Source organism: Triturus cristatus, chromosome 3_2, assembly GCF_964204655.1.
Source record: "Triturus cristatus chromosome 3_2, aTriCri1.1, whole genome shotgun sequence".
In the NCBI taxonomy this organism is placed as follows: domain Eukaryota; kingdom Metazoa; phylum Chordata; class Amphibia; order Caudata; family Salamandridae; genus Triturus; species Triturus cristatus.
Genome location: NC_140584.1, coordinates 185,509,462 through 185,525,735, shown reverse-complemented (window position 1 = coordinate 185,525,735; position 16,274 = coordinate 185,509,462). Strand labels below are relative to the sequence as shown.

The following is a 16,274-nucleotide window of genomic DNA, read 5'->3' as shown; positions in this document are numbered from 1 at the left end:
TACATTAGGTAATCGGATTTCAGTTTAGGTGGTCTTTCCATTACTTTTCTTCCACAACAATTGCTTTTCCACTTTAATTGCCCTTGGGGTCTTATTTATTAAAAACCTCTGAGTTTACTAATCTTTATTGAGGACTTACACATCTCATGTCAACACTGTTGATTTTTATAGCTTTAGGTTCACGATCCATTAAAGGTTTATAGGGTAGATCGTGTGGATTTGTTTTATTTGTAAAATAGGTCCATATTATCTTATGCACGTTAAACCAATACCCTCCCTAATATGAGATCAGCAGAATAAGACGTCTACTTACACTTTTAAGAAACCGACAGCCTGATCCTAAAACAGAGCTCCTCATCAATGATGTAAAACTCAGCTCCCAATCATTAGAATATTCTAGAAGTTGTAGAGAGTTAAAGTAATATAAATGTAAAAGAACAGTGAGGTTGCTGGTGCCACAACTGCCCATTTCTTTGTCTTTATAGTTTATTAATAAACTATTTTATTTTGATACACACCAACAAAGAAGCAGTGGACAGATTACTCAAATTGTCTTGCACAGATGAGACTGATCACTGTCCTAAATAACTGTGCACTAGAATTACTGGACTTCAAAATGTTTTTCCAAATAACTTTTATAGCCTTGAAGTGGGTAGCAATTGGATCAGTACAAGTAATTTTCTGACAAACTTTGTTGCATAACTCCGCCTAAATGCACATAGCTTTACATTTTAAAGTTTTTAATTACAGCACAAATGCATCTGCAATCTGACTCAGTGGCAACTTGGCTCTGATGTCAATGGGTTCTTGGCATTATTCAATATATGCTCTTGGGGAATCGGTTAATCATTTGATAAATTTGTCTTGGACAATCTGGCCCTCGTGTAAGGCACTGAGGGAAGGAGTATATACACTAGCAGTCAATAAAACCTTGCCTGCAACACAGTTTTACCTTGCTTTGCCACCAACTAGTACCTGCGGCAGATGAGGAGTACAAAGTTGGTATCATACCTAATTTGCATTTAGCAACATTTATGCTTAGACTGTTGACCTTTGGATTTTCTCATTATTGGGGGTCCCCTTTGATTCCGTAGATAATAATTTTGGGGTTAAGATTTCTCCTCAGGTAATCTCAAAGATGGCGGAGTTTTCCATTCAGTGTATAAATACACCAGCGAGTGTGCCCACATGATACAATAAGTTAACTATTACCTTGTTGGTTATAGTGCAGTAAAAAGGGGTACACAGGAATAATATATAATTTGTCTGGTCTTTGTCTAGTTCTACTTACAAAGATAAAACATTTTGAGACAGCTGTAAACTAAATGTTATCAGACTACAGACAACCAACACGTGGTACTACAACACAAAAGTCAAAGTGGAAAGAAGATAGCATTCTTACCATTGCTAGCTGTCGACCAATATTCCCCACTGTTATTCCGCCAGCAAAAAATATACAGGGCAACCAGGAACGAACATAAAGGAAATCTGGTGAGGTATACCTAAAAATAGGAAGTATTTATAAAAAACAGCAAACCACATTACTGCTCATTCCACAAAACAAAAATGTACATTTCTTCAATTAAATATTGTTTTGTAAGATTTCATTCCTTTATATTGGCTCACTGAAATTGTGAACTAGAGAGATATCTAGGGTAAACCTTCAGGGGAACGTAGATATATTAGGCATGTAATAGCTCACAGTAGAGTTAGAACTTCAGCTGTGCCCTGTTATTCCCCCCCCCATCTGTTTTACAACTGTCGTAGGCTCAAAATCTAAATGTTTCCATATTGCAGCTTTCATACATGGATGAATACCTCAAAGTAGTATGTTAATACTAACCTAAGGAGACATAAGGTCCCTAATTTCTCCTATGATTTATGTGTGATCAAGGTGTACCTAAGTTTGTTAAGAGTCTGCCTGAGGAGATTTTCCGAAGTTATATTCGTGTAGGTCTTTCCAGCCTAATTTAATCAAATCGTTAACACTAAGGTGGAGGAAGTATATATCTCAGGTCTTGCAACCATCGGAACCTCTTGCTTTGGACAAAGTCTTGTGAACCTTTGTCAAACGCAAACCTTCAATTTCAAGCTACTTTAATGTTAAGAGCAACCACAACCTTCAGGCACTCAAACTGACGGATTCAACACCCAGTTAGTTGGACAAATTAGTAGCTTGTGACACATACTTGGACACCGTAACTCCGTAATACAAAACAGGCAACAGTTAACAAAAACATATGCAAATGAATCACAATGCACAAAATGTTTATAACAACGCAAGGACCAATATCCCAATTTCTTTACTTGACCTGGAGTAAACCCTCTACCCACCACAAGTGCAGCACCAATTTAGTGAGAGCAAGGCAAAAAAAATGCTAGCATGTGCTAAATGGTGAGGAAAAGACATCTCAGAACAAGAAACATGATAAAGCAGCCTCATCCTTATGTACCAGCAAATCAGTAAACAATGCAAATGGATGTACTAGTAAATATTGTTCTAAAGGACTAGCATGACAAACATAAAAGGTACCTCTTGACGGTGAATGAGCTCTCCCTCCCTCGTCTTGTCTGTTCTGCAGTGCATAACCCTGATGAATGGGTGTGGGAGGCCTCTGCCGATGGCAGAAATCTAAATACACTAAGATCTCCCATAGACTGTCCCAGTTACTTCTCTACATGGAATGCCCATAAAAAGCTGGCACATTTGCTTTTGCAAACAGGCATTCTGTATAGGGATTGGAACCAACTGTAAGAGAATGTTATGTAGCCTTTGAGTATCCGGCAGTCACCTGGTATCATACTTCTTTCCTGATAACCTTGTCCACCCAGCTACCTTAACTTCACATTTACTTGCATACAGTAGTCACTAGTGCACTTCTTTGGTAGAACTGTAACCAACACAAGCAAAACTATTTTGCATTCGCCATGACCTTTGATTAAAGAAACCCTTTCTTGACCAGGATAGCTACCAAAAGAGCCTCTAAATAAATCAGCATAATTCTTGTGGGCAGGAAATGGAGTTGCATTTGTGGACCTCAACGGCAACCATATTGTTTTCCATATTAAGTCTAAAATAGTTCCTCACCTTTTCATCGAAAATCAGAATCAGATTCATGCTGCATTCTCTTCAACATCATTGGCTTATCCAATCAGTACACACACTTACCCAGCCATTCTCACATTCGTCCACTCACCCATACATGCTCACACAAACTTGTCAATCCGCAAAGAAATTCTAAATTTGCCAATGTCTCACTTGTATGTTATAACAAGCACCTCAAGAGCTGCTTAGGCGGCTTCAATGCGTACAGAATGCGGCTGCTCGGGTTGTGTTCCAAAAAAACACTCTACCAGGTCAGGTTTAAAGCAATTACACTGACTTACTATCAAGTCCACAGTTAAATTCATAACTCTTTTGAATACCTATAAAGCTTTCCACAAGAATGGCCTGCTGTATATTCATACTCCCTCTAAGGGCATTGCGCTCAGGAAAGCACCATTTGCCCTGTGAGTACAGAAAGCAAGATTAGGAGGTAAATATTTCTCCTTTCTACCACCCAGTATTTGCAACTTGTCACCTCTGCATCTCCACACTACTCCCAGTGAAAGTCAATTTAAGGCTCATTTGAAAACTTTTTTTGTTTCGAAAATTGCTCTGTTCATACTCCTATGTTCCTTTAGCGCAGGACGCAACACATGAAGCAGCAACTGAGCTTTATAACTGACATTTCATTCATTAATTCGCATTTACGCATACCTTGTTTTGGTGTGTGTTACTATAAGAATCCCTTTAACCCCTTCAGCGTGGCGCGGATTACCGCGCTGTGCTGAAGGGTTCGTGCGCGGGCAGGGCCATGACGGAGCGGTTCCGTCATTCGCACAGCGCAACCGATGCGCATGACGGAACCGCTCCGTCATGCGCATTGAAGGGGTTAAGAGGGCCATGTAGCATGCAGAGACCACTGGGCCCAACTGTGGTGGTTAAGGCTCCTGATGACCAGGGGCACGACCTACTATGGGTCCGGAGCTACTGGGCCAAGTACTCCTTCTGCTCTTGTCTCCCAGTGGTAGCTGTTGCCTAGCAGTCAAGACTACAGGTCAGCGAACACGACCCATAACTCAAAGAGCAAACGGTACAAGCAATAAATCAATTGCCAGCCAAATACTTGCTTTTTTGATAAAAAGTAGCATTATCTTTCTAACTCTACACATGCAAGGTATAGGACCATTCAGAAGCAATAACAAACTCCCTTGAGGTTGGAGCTCTAATAGTTAGTTATCAGGCAAATCCCTGTCACACAACCATTAGTGTACCATGTTTGTGGCTACTCCCCATTCACTGGTGGCTACAGCAAGGGAATGCAAACTATTAGGCTGTACTCAAGAGTTTTACCTTTGTTCTACCTTTGACTCTTTAGGAATGAGTCAAAAGTGCCTATGCTGCCGCAGAAATGTAAGCAACCAGCTTCTCCAGGGCCTATAAAGGCCCAGCTCTAGTCTTACCCACTCTGGCAGTTCGGCAGTGTTCAGTGAGTACTCTCTCCTCTGGTGCTCAATGGTCCTGATCCTGTAGGGCAGATGGCTCTACCGGTGTATACGGCAGCACCTGCTAGCACAGTCTCTCTTGGTCAAGCAGCGCTGCTCGTTAGCTGTAGTGATCGGAGCTGCTCCCCCTCAGCAGACACAAAGGTAAGATGCTCCTTTTCCCTAGTGGGGACTGGGGGTGGCTGCTGGTGTGATCCTTCAGCTCCAGACCAGAGCTCCTATGAGGGTACAATTTCCTCAGAAGCGTTGTGGTGATCCTAAGGGACTCCGTCAGGTGCAGGTCACTGCAACCATAACCCTAGACCAACGTGGTACCAGTAGCCCCTCCTGCCATATGGTGTCGCCAGGATACTCACCAACTGGGCACAGACTCTCCTTATGCAATCGTCCTCACTACAGAGGGCCCTGCTAGCATAAGGGGTCGCCGATTTCAGCCATCACAAGGCCTGCACTCTTGGCCCAAAATCAGTTGACTTGTGACCCCCTCCGGCATTCAGGGCCACTGCTATGGTGCAATCTGTTGCTTCCTGCACTGCGCCTTTGGTAAAGCTCAAAACAAGGCGGCCCTCTCCTGGTGTTCGAGGGTCGCAGGGCCAATACTGCACAAGGGCAACGGCCCGATTGGTGCACGGTCTCACTCCTCGCTCAGGGAATGCTCGTGCAGGGCTCCCTACTGGACCTCGCTCCCTCCAACGCTCTCTGCACAATGTCTAGGAAAGCAGGCACACAATGGTGCTCCAGGTCAGGTGATCTTGGTGTCCTGGGTGATGTCCCCTCAACCAGCAGTGAGACTAGCAGGCCTTGGCCCAAGTCCTAGTAACAGGCAGAGCTTTCCCTTCTCATACAGCCGATTGGGTTGCTAAGTAGAAGACAAAGTTTGGGTACACAACCTCCCTTTCTTTTAGTCCATTTCCAGACACCAAAATGTAATTTAGAGTTTGAGTCCTCTATATTTTATGTTGGGGTTCCGCATCCTTTGAAGTGGACACTTCACTTTTTCTTCTTTTCTCATGAAAGATGTCTGTCATAGTAGGCAAGACTCTGAAACCGATTATCCCACAAAATATTCATGGGAGTGAACAGAGTTCACACCTGGATAGCAGCCACAGTAATACGTGCATCACAGGTCAATTTTAGACTCCCAGACCTACTCTTTATGATTCCCTTATCAGCCCCATCTCTTTTCCTGAAAGGTGTCCAGGTCTCTTCCTTGTGAGCTATTAATGAAACAGAGAGCAGTCTTTTTAATGTAGAGGGAGTCTCTTCCTTTTCCCTCCAGTGTGTGCCCCACCCAGCCAACAGGACTGCAGCAACACACAAATCTGCCTGGGGGAATCCTTTCCTCCACATGTCTTCACCAGGCAGGCCTGGACTTCCCAAAACGGAACCCAGGGTCCTGCATGTAATACATCATTGCAGGCACATTTACTCAGTGTGCATTCACAGCACACTTTCTGTCTAGCACTGTTACTCCATGCATTTACCCTTACATGTCCACATGCATTCAGAACCCACTGTCTTCGCTCATTGCTCAGCACTGAAGCTTTTCTATGTTTAACTAGGCTGTGCTATTTAAAAACAGACACCGTCAGTACACACATTCACCATGTGTGCTGCACAACACTTCACCCTTCATGTACAGTCCTTCACACAAGAACATTTACAACCAGCAAATGGTTTCATTGTGCACGTACTGCACAGCACTAAATTTCTCATGTAATGTATTACTTACTGGCATACATACACCCAGTGAATGCACTATACGCACATGCAATGCAGAGTACTGCTCTATCCCTGTACTGTACCCTTCCTAGGCATGCATACGAGTCACTACTTCTGCACTGCACAGCACTCCACATCTACCTGATGTAGACCAAGGGTGAGTTAAACACAGCAGCTTAAGGTTTAAATAGGTGAGTTAGCTTGTAGGATTCACTTTAGTGACACAGGGTAAAAAGGTCCTGTTCACTACTACTGATCTCTACATGGTATGCTGCCACCACCGCACGTGTGCTGCTTAGCTCCATGTGAAGGCGGTAGCCTTCCACCACTATGGGGGTGGTGCTTTGAGCACCCCTCCCAGTCCAAAGAGATAGCAATCCGTGAGACAGACCTGTGTCATGGCGCACATGCAGGATCTGTATTTGCCTATGACAAAAAATAATAATAATATGCATTGGGGGCCCAGACAACAGTAGAGTTGGGCACTCAAGGCAGAGATGCACGTGTCTTTAACATGCAGAGGCCTTTTTAGTCTCAACAGCATATTAAAGCCACACCTATTGGCTTGTTTTTACAATATGCCAGCAAAGGTAAATGCAATAAAGTAATGGAATCACTATAATGGGGTCACTGTGCTATCCCTCGTATCAGCATTCTAATTCTTCTGTCTGCTCTTTTGTTTTTCAAGCCAGTTTTAACACCTGAAATACATTTTTGGTTTGTGGAACAATGCTTTTTCATCCAGAAGGCCTTACCACAAACCACACTTTCTTCAAATGTAGCACAAGTCCAGGTCTCGGACTCACAGTTTGCTCTTTTAAAATAAACTGATAATTCTATATAGAGAATTTAACTGCATCTCGTCCAACCAAAAGATGTACATGTACAAGTGAATAAGTTGAAGACAAAGCTAAGGAATAAAACTTAGGTGACAAATACACTACATTAACATGGCAGGAAGTACGCTCATACTCAAAAATGTATTACAGAACATTTCTTCAAGATTACAGCTAAAAGTGCAGTTTATCACTCAAAAAAATGGCAAGGGCACAATTTTTACAGCCTGGAGTGAGACTGTCCATCCCTAGAGACAAAATGAAGCATCAGTAGTTGAATTCAATGTAACATGCAATGGGCTGCAGAATCTGCACAATATTCTGAACTACTAAAGAAAGTTTACATTTGAGCTTTTATACTTACTGATAAACACCATTGTAGACTAAAAGTTGAGACACCAAGGTTGCTAGGAAAGCAATACCAATTCCAAGACCAAATCCGCTTCTTGATCTATCAAATGTCCACCAGAGCCCAATAGAAAGTGCAGCCAACGTAAGGGAGAGCTGCATGTTATTTGCGAAGTCCACTTTCTGCGATTATCATTGAGGAAAAGAAAACTGTTGATGGAAAAGGTGATCTCTTCTCTACAAATCAGAGACCGGATTCATACCACCATGTGAAATACTTTTGATTTGAAGTAAACCTGACAGGAGCAAAGGCTGGAGATGAGGATGGTTCTAGAAAAGTTAGGATAAGTGTGCTGATAATGTATTAAAAAAACAGTTTAGTAAGAGAAAAAGTCGTCTTAAGTCACGAGGGAGTGCTATTGTGCGCATACTTTCTGCAGAAAACCAAAAGACCAGGAACGAAATAACTAAAAAAGAACCAACTACAAGGAGAGGAGAAATAACCAATGGTGCCAATTATGTACTGTACTATTCGGCTAACAAATATCAGACCTCCTGCAAGTCACTTCTGTATCATGTTCAGTACCCAGCCCTTTCAGAAAGTTAAGCCCTCATCAATAGGAAACTTGAGGACATGGGTGTCACTTTAAAAATAGTTTTAAAAAGGAATTATGACTTGGCTACCGAGAATCCTATATAATACACTTGGTTTAAAATATGCAGTGTGTTCCAACACCCTTCAGAAAATGTAACCCAATTCCTTGCCTACGACCGAGCGTTGCAAGAAAAAAGCATTTAGGTAAATCTGCCACCTCGGGCACTAAAGAGTTGTGGTGTACGCGGGGGTACATCACGGACAAGAGTTGTAGGGTTATTGATAAAATAGAGGTGTAACTAGAGACGAGGTGGCATACACTGTCTTATTACTATATGAATGTTCTATTGCTCATTCTAGAATTATATATTTTTATACTTTTGCACAATGTCCTCCGAATAACAAAAAAAATCAAATATCCAAAAATTCAAGCTTAACATAGATCACTTCAAATGTCACGGCATAGAAACAAACAACAACAAAATTGTGATTTTTTTATGGCGGCAGCACGGAGGATTCGTTAATGGCGTTCCGCATTCTTAGGAAAGACAGAACATCTTCATTTATATTGCTAACACTTACCAGGAGCCCATTTGAAAATGCGGGTTTTTATTAAAAATAGAGAAGTGCCTAAAAGCCATGAATGAGCTTAAACAATTTTTCAGGAAAAGGATACAGCGCTGGCGTGATTAATACCCACAAAGACTGCTACACATCGCATTACGCTGGACCACTCTCTCTTGAATTTGTGCGGCTCTCCAAGATGTCTGTCAATGCAAGGGTACAGAAGGCCAATCACCGCTGTAGATAAATGAGGGAGAGAAAGCATATGGTCAATATAACACACAAACTGCAGATATGGTACACTTGACGGAAAACAAGTACAATGTTGTCATCAGTTTTATTCAACAGGAGACCAGGATAATTTCAAAATAATATCTAGAATGCAAACAGTGCCATCACCATCCTTAAATCAGGAATTAAGGGCAGCTCAATAACAAGGAAACCAAGCGTGGCAATACATTAAAGAGAAACAAAGATTATCGCAGCTTAGTCTATCCTGACATATGGTTCACTCTACATTGGAACTTTACAATATATAGACGGTGACAAATTCAGTTACTTTTATTTATGCAATGTTTAGCGTTTTCCACAATAAAAAAATAAAACTTTAGAGTACAGACGTATTCACACACAAGAAAATACAGCAAGTATGTTAACATCTAGCTATTTTTAGTTTTTAATTTTTGGAGTATTTATATTCCAAACAGTATCCTTGATATTCGTTTATTGAATAAATTACCCCGCCATTAAATACATCTTTACTATATGACAATGCTGGATTATTCAATTTCAATATTGATTTATTTATTAATATATTAACTCCACTGCTTCCTAATCCTATTCAAAATCACAGTGAATGGAGGATATCTCTCCTCAATATTAATGTTTTTCAATCTCTTGCTCAAAGATGACAGCACTAAAAGTATGAGAAACAACTGATATAAATCAGTGTTCAGGGTAATTAATTAAATAGGTCTGTCAGGTGAAATGTAAGCAGTTTAGAACCAATTATTAACTGTGCCCGCTTCTAGTGCTGGCTAGCATTCTAGGCCACATTATATTTAGGGTATTTGTTTAGTGTGAATCTGGGCCGAAAGGGTAGTGCAGCTAATTACATGAAAAGGGGGAAGACAACAATGAGGTAACCGATAAATACTCAAAAAGTATATAGGGCCAATGATTATGCTGTGGTTGAGGAATTTACAATTCAATCATACATCAAATGAATTATGTGTTGCATGGGTCCCATCATTTCCATGGTTGCAGGACTTCCATTTGAGTTAATTGATCAGTGTTCATGGCAGACAAGTGAGAGTTGTTCATCAACAGATCGACAAGGCGGCATTGGTATAGTACATTTCATAAATATTTTTCTACAAAAAGGATTGTTAGTAAGTCTGTGGAAGAAGACGACTGCTGAAACTAGAGTATCTTTATGTTCATCCTGTGTTGGAACCGGGATAGCCCTAGTTGTTGGTATACAGCAAGTCAATCCAGAGTTGAGTGTCTGTTCATGACCTATGGTGAGTTGCTCTCTAGATTTCCAGAAATGTGAGGCTGGGACTGTAGGATGCTCTTCCACTACTCAAAATCCCATACTTTTTGGTAAGAATCCAATTTGTTGGTGCTGAACTATCTGGAGAGTCGTTTTTCACTTTCATGTGGATGACAGAAGGAGCCGGTACCTCTCAGGATGGGTTGGGTAATGTGGACATCCCATCTGTGGCTGGGGGTTAGACAGGCAGCAGAAAGGTGGGGAGCAATCATAGTGTGCAGTCGGGTAATATATTAAACATTCCTTCCTGTTGCATATGTGGAAAACCTAGAGCACAGGTGTAACACTTGACTGGGAAGTAAAAGTTTTATTTTCCAAGGAGATTCAGCTGGCACAAAGCAGCGCGTTCCTTATTGGTCATGTGAGATCATAAAGAAATAGAACTAGGTGTAGTATGCACTATATGTCAGTGTAGAAGCAGAACACTCAAAGTTCATGTTAGATTGCCTGGATTGAATTTGGTCTGATGTGCCCATCAAAGAAAAATAAATGGCATTTTTGGGGGTATAATTTGAAGTGTGTATCAAACATTGAGGAGTGGACGTAGTAAGTCCTGACAACGTGAATGTCTCATGTTAAAGACACCAAGATAGTGCTCATAGTTTGTCAGAATATTGACAGATTGTGAAGTTTAAAATGGTCAGCAGAGCTCTATGTAAATATTAAAGGAAAAACATGTGAAGATGGAGTATTGTGGAAACCTGCTGGTGACAAGGAGTAATCAGGAGTCTGGTTTGAGGAGGAAATTATAGGTAGGACTTGGTAGTCAAAGGCACTGAAAGCAGTATAGGCCTAACAGCTCCTTGGCATGGTTCCTCTCTGTCAAAGTGAGGAGCATCATTGACTACCTGAATCAATACTGTTTCTGTGCTCGCAATGGATGGACGACTAAATGGTATGAATGTAGGAGTCTACTGTGCCCAACATGAGATTGCAATTGAGTTCTACTGTTTTTCTACAGCTTTGCGGACTAAAGGCAAAGAGGGTGAACAGCTGATCCTACGAGATTTTATAACTATTCAGATTTTCTTTTGTAGGGATTAGATAATTCCATTGAAGTGTAGGTCTTTCATAATTTTGAAGAGTTAGGTTTAATGCCCTAGGCAACAACTTAAGGAACAAGCATTTGCAATGCAATAGGTCTCGCATTTACGACAGTAAGCTATTGGCATTGTAAATGACAATGCCTTTTATTTTTCTGTTTTGCTAAGTAGCACATAAATAAAAGGCAGTGTCATTTACAATGCTGATAGCTCAAACTCTTTTAAATGCGAGACCTATTCAAAGAAGCGGCCGTCATTGTCCTGGAGTGCTCGGAAGTGAAAGCACGCATGGTGTGCTGGATGTTGCAGGAAAGCATGTAGTACCTGCTGTAGGGGAAACTTATTACAAAAATAGTGCTTACAGACTAAAAAAAAAAGACGTACTATGTAACAATCGAAGTAAAAGGGCCAGTCCTTATGGGAGGTTACAAATGAAGACAAGGCAGTACTAAGGAGGGACCAACAAGCCTTTTAACGAATCAGAAGCCAGCATTTACGAAGGGCAATGACACAAGCCAATGACAAATATGGGCGTAAAGTAGTAGGGCTTTTATTCCATACTCCATTACATCATGCTGCAGAGCAGGGCATGCGCTGCCCAGGCTCAACCTAAAAAGCATCAGCAGCCTTGTACCACGAACACCAGGCCCTACTTCCATGATCCAATGTCCGCTCCACAGTGCAACCAGAACTCACAAAGACAGAGGTAATGTCCTCCTCACAGGCTCTCCACACACCACCCGTGTCCATCCAAAAGCAGACAGTCCTCACCTACATAGATGGAGGTAATGTCCTCTTCACAGGCTTTCTACACACCATCCTTGCCCCTCCAAAAGCTGACGGACCTCACATAGACGGAGCTGGAGGCAATGCTCACCTCTCAGGCTTTCCACACACCATTCTTGCCCCTCCTCCCCAAGTCAAAAAATTTGGCTTTCCCCCACCCAGGATTGATTTTAGAACCCTGCGTTATCAGCAGGGCAGCTTTACCACAAGCCCTACTGTATTAGGCGGAAGTGGCGTTCCGAGGAGGAGACCATGTCAGAAGGGGGCACATTCTTCAGATGAATAAAGTGCAGCAGAAGAAAGGCCCATGTCACGCCTTCACCTAAGATTAGTACGTCACCGACTTCGGCTGCTTCTGAGGCTGTGTAAATGAAGGGGAAGTAAGCTAGCAAGATGGCGCAGTGAGATATGTGCTCACTGATGACATCGACTGTGACATGCACGTGACAAGTTCAAGAATCCTGGCGTGGCAGCTCAGCTTTCCATGCTTAAGAGGTGGGTAAACGGAGTACTGTTCAATGGAATAATAGAAGCATCCGTCTCTTACAGCACTCCAATATGGCAGCGCCGCGCCACGAAGCTCATTAGTAATACAGCAAGCTATACTGTCAATATATTTTCATGTTGATCTTATTAACGGCCACCTGTTAAGATGCTGTCTCCCTCCCAACTCCATCATACATAGAAATGCTAAGTAACTAAAAATACCTGCTGCTCTCTCACCTCCTCCCTCCCCCAGTTTGAGCAGCGCTAATGTGCTGGGTACCCCAAAACCCTTGCCCACTGTGTGTGGCAGACGCCTGCTCTACCCATCACTCTGTTCACTCGTGATCAGGCTGCCAGCACCAGGACGTGCCCTCTGGGAGCCCTAGCTGTTCTCAAAAGCTAGTTTCAGATTGGGAAGGTGTTGAAAATAAACAAAAATTTAAATTTTGCGCACCTGGATTCGATTAACTGCTGGCTACCCGCATGCACGCCCAGAACACTCGCAGTCCTACACGGTGTCTGATCTCCATTCGAAGAACAGGATTAAAGGAAATACATTTACTGGCTGTTTGTAATAAAGATAAACAGTTTATTGATTGACAGCCGACATGTCAGAGACTTCCTCGTGCAAACCTGGCTGACCTCATCCTGGTCTATTCGCCACTTCCTGTGGACACAGTTCTACTGCGTTTATTTCCCTCTATACACTTGTTCCCTGTCGTCCAGCAAATCCCTTGGGAAATCATAATCCGGATTTAAAAAGGGGTGGTGATGGCATGCTCACACCGTGCGCGGTGCAGGTGGGAATGAACAATAACAATAAAAAACTAGCTGCTCTCGCACGCACGAGTGGTGCGCGCGCGCCACTGCGTCCCATGTGCTTTCAATTATCGCGCCAGTGTCTGGGCACGATAATTGAAACCACATGGCCTATTGGTGTCTATTAAGCGCACCAAGCATGTAATAGACACCAATAGGCCATGGGCGGAGCAATGCGCCTGCCTTTGGCCTATTGCGTGCTGGCTTTCAAAAAAGCACGCACGCAAAGGCCAATAACGTGCAACAGAAGGAAAGGGACCCGCACGAGCGTTCCTAGGTCAGCTCCAAATCCCTGTTTTTCATCTACTAAATGTCTCGCGCTGCGCGAGCACTGCTGCACAGTGCAAGGCTAGGCGCGAGACCTAAAAAGAGTACAATTCTGACCCCATAAAAGTCAGATTTGAGGAAGGATGCAGGTCATGTCATCTAGGATGAATGGTAAGGATATGCCTTATTTGTATATCATGTGAATCAGTTCAATATTATACCTTGGGTCTATGATTTTATCTACACAGAAATAAATGTCACAAGCGGATTTCTTGATGTTGTGAATGGCGACTGAGGCAAGGAGGTAGTAAATAACAGTTTTTTTGTTTTAAAGAGTTTAAAATTCTCGTATTTATGAAATGCTTTGCAGAGTAGTCTAATTTCGATTTTCTGATGGTTTGTATGCATGCTACTACAATTGCAGAAATGACTGTTGGGAACTGTTTCTTACATCATAATTTTGTACATGCAACTCTTGTCTGAGTGACTCATCAGAGTCCCTTTGTTGCTGCTGTCAAGGTCCTGCAATTTGCTGCACCTTTTCACCCGAACTCTTGTTGGCTGTAGTACCCTGGTGGGACGAGGTCCCAGGGTTAAAATCACCGCACTGACGCCGCTAGCACTCGGGAGGAGGACTTCAACTCCCAGAGTGCCATCTTCCAGCTCCAACGACTGAGGGGGAGGCGTGTCACCGCGCATATAGCGCTGCCTCTCCCCCGCGGCGCGGGTCCCTTTGTTGCTGCGGTCATGGTCCTGCCATTTGCTGCATCTTTTCACCCGAATTCTTGTTGGCTGTAGTAGCCATGTGGGACGAGGTCCCAGGGTTAAAATCACCGCACTGCCGCCACTAGCATTCGGGAGGACGTTAACTCCCAGAGTGCCATCTTCCAGCTGCCACAACTGAGGGGGGAGGCGTGTCACCGCGCATATAGCGCTGCCTCTCCCCCCGCAGCGCAGAACGCGTGCGGGACACAGCCCGGAACAAGCCCGGACCAAGGGTAGGCCCGCCTGAGCCCGCCCGAGACTGGTAGAGGTTTGGCTGGGCCTAGACCCCTAAGAACTGGGACTTGCGATTTGAGGTATTTAATCCTATACGTGGCCCTTAATTTGTTCTGTTCTCCCTTGACTGCAACTTGTTTCGATTAGGAGTAAACCTAAACACACAACAGGGCAGGGGCTGGCGGGGACGTTAAGATGCGTTCATTATAAGATCTGAGTCAGTTCTGATATATGAGATCGAGTTGATGGAACCCAGGCTTTCACTAGAACCCCAGCCGCCATTTACCAAGTTAACGCAGATTGTTCCTATTGCAAATTCTATTCAGCCTGATAATGTAACGGTTCCCCAAGAAACCTCAGAGTTAGGCACTGTTATAGAACACACCTCATTGTCAGAACCTCAAAACGCAGATAACATTTCTCCAATAATAGCTATTGGGCAGGAAAATAAAATATTGCGCATAACTCTAGCCAGGAACCACCTATCAAGAAGAGGAAGGGTAGGGGTGCACACAGGACATCTCAAAAGGCAGATAGCCTGATGATAACTAGGCGAAAGGGTAAAAATATAGTAAGAGAGATTAATCAAAGCCCCCATAGCCAACAACAACTAAGGGTAACAAATAGTATATCATCGCCGATTCTGAATGATGATTTCTGGAAGAGAATGGAGATAATATCAGTTCTGCTGGACCCTCTGGCTCAGAAATTGGCTCTAACAGAAGATAGGCTTATGAAACTAGAGGGGCCTGTCAAAGATATCATTTCTGATATCAATAAGATAGCTAAAGGAGGGGAGGCTAGGACCATTATGGGACTTTCAGGAGATAACCCTCCTGTAAAAAATAATGCGTTCGGCCAACCTAGTAACCAGCAGCCAAGCTCAACCACCGCACCAAATACTAACTTAACTAGAGTCCAGACGCAGAGTCATCATACTACACAAAGATCTCAACCCCGTACCGGTGATAGCTAATCAGTTGCCCCTTGGTGGATTAAACCATGGAAATGAGCAGGGGCCTACATCTTCCACTATGGCCTCTTCAACAACTAGTGGAGGTTCTACCATGAGACAAGGAACAGAAACATCTGTATCTAAAAATACTACCGGTCATAACCATGATACTCAAACTAACCTAAATATGTCTTTAGACCTTCCCCCGGAAGCCACTCCATACACGAGTGTATTAACCAATGTTCCACCCATCCTTCAAAATGGTGTGGAACACTGGTCTACCTTAAGGAATAGATCATTACACCTATTATCTAATAGGACTGGGATGACTGATATTCTTCATACAGAATTTAAAATGGTGCGGCGTATATCCTGGGTTGGTAAATCACCAAAGATGATGGAAGGAGACTGTGTGGTTCTAACCTTTAGATCCCCCAGATTAGTACAGTCTATTCTCAACATAGCAGGGACACAGTTTATTTCCACACATATTAGCATATTGCCCTTGGGGTGGAACAATACCCAAGTAAAGATTGGTGCAGCTACTCCATCCCAATTAATAATCGCTATGGTGTTTTGGGTATGTTAGACGAACAAGACTGACGTGATCACTCAATATGTCCCTCTAGGGGAAATAATTGCTGTTGTGTTAATATGCACAGCAGCATAAATTCCACAATTGAGGGAGATCTCTCTCCTATTATGGAGGAACATGATAAGGTCCCTAAGAACTTAGTTAATAAGATCAATC

At 42.9% G+C, this 16,274-nt stretch overlaps 1 protein-coding gene across 3 annotated transcripts in view; it reads right to left on the bottom strand.

Annotated features, from left to right (window-relative positions):
* Positions 1 to 16,274, bottom strand: part of INSIG2 (insulin induced gene 2) — a 97,475-nt gene that overhangs the window by 7,881 nt on the left and 73,320 nt on the right. For all 3 annotated transcript variants that reach the window (XM_085647466.1, XM_085647465.1, XM_085647467.1), the window contains exons 3-5: positions 8,726 to 8,850; positions 7,471 to 7,637; positions 1,403 to 1,502 (exon numbers count right to left, since the gene is read on the bottom strand). In XM_085647466.1, the coding sequence (XP_085503592.1) occupies positions 1,403 to 1,502; positions 7,471 to 7,637; positions 8,726 to 8,850 (392 nt within the window). The remainder of the gene's footprint in view (positions 1 to 1,402; positions 1,503 to 7,470; positions 7,638 to 8,725; positions 8,851 to 16,274) is intronic.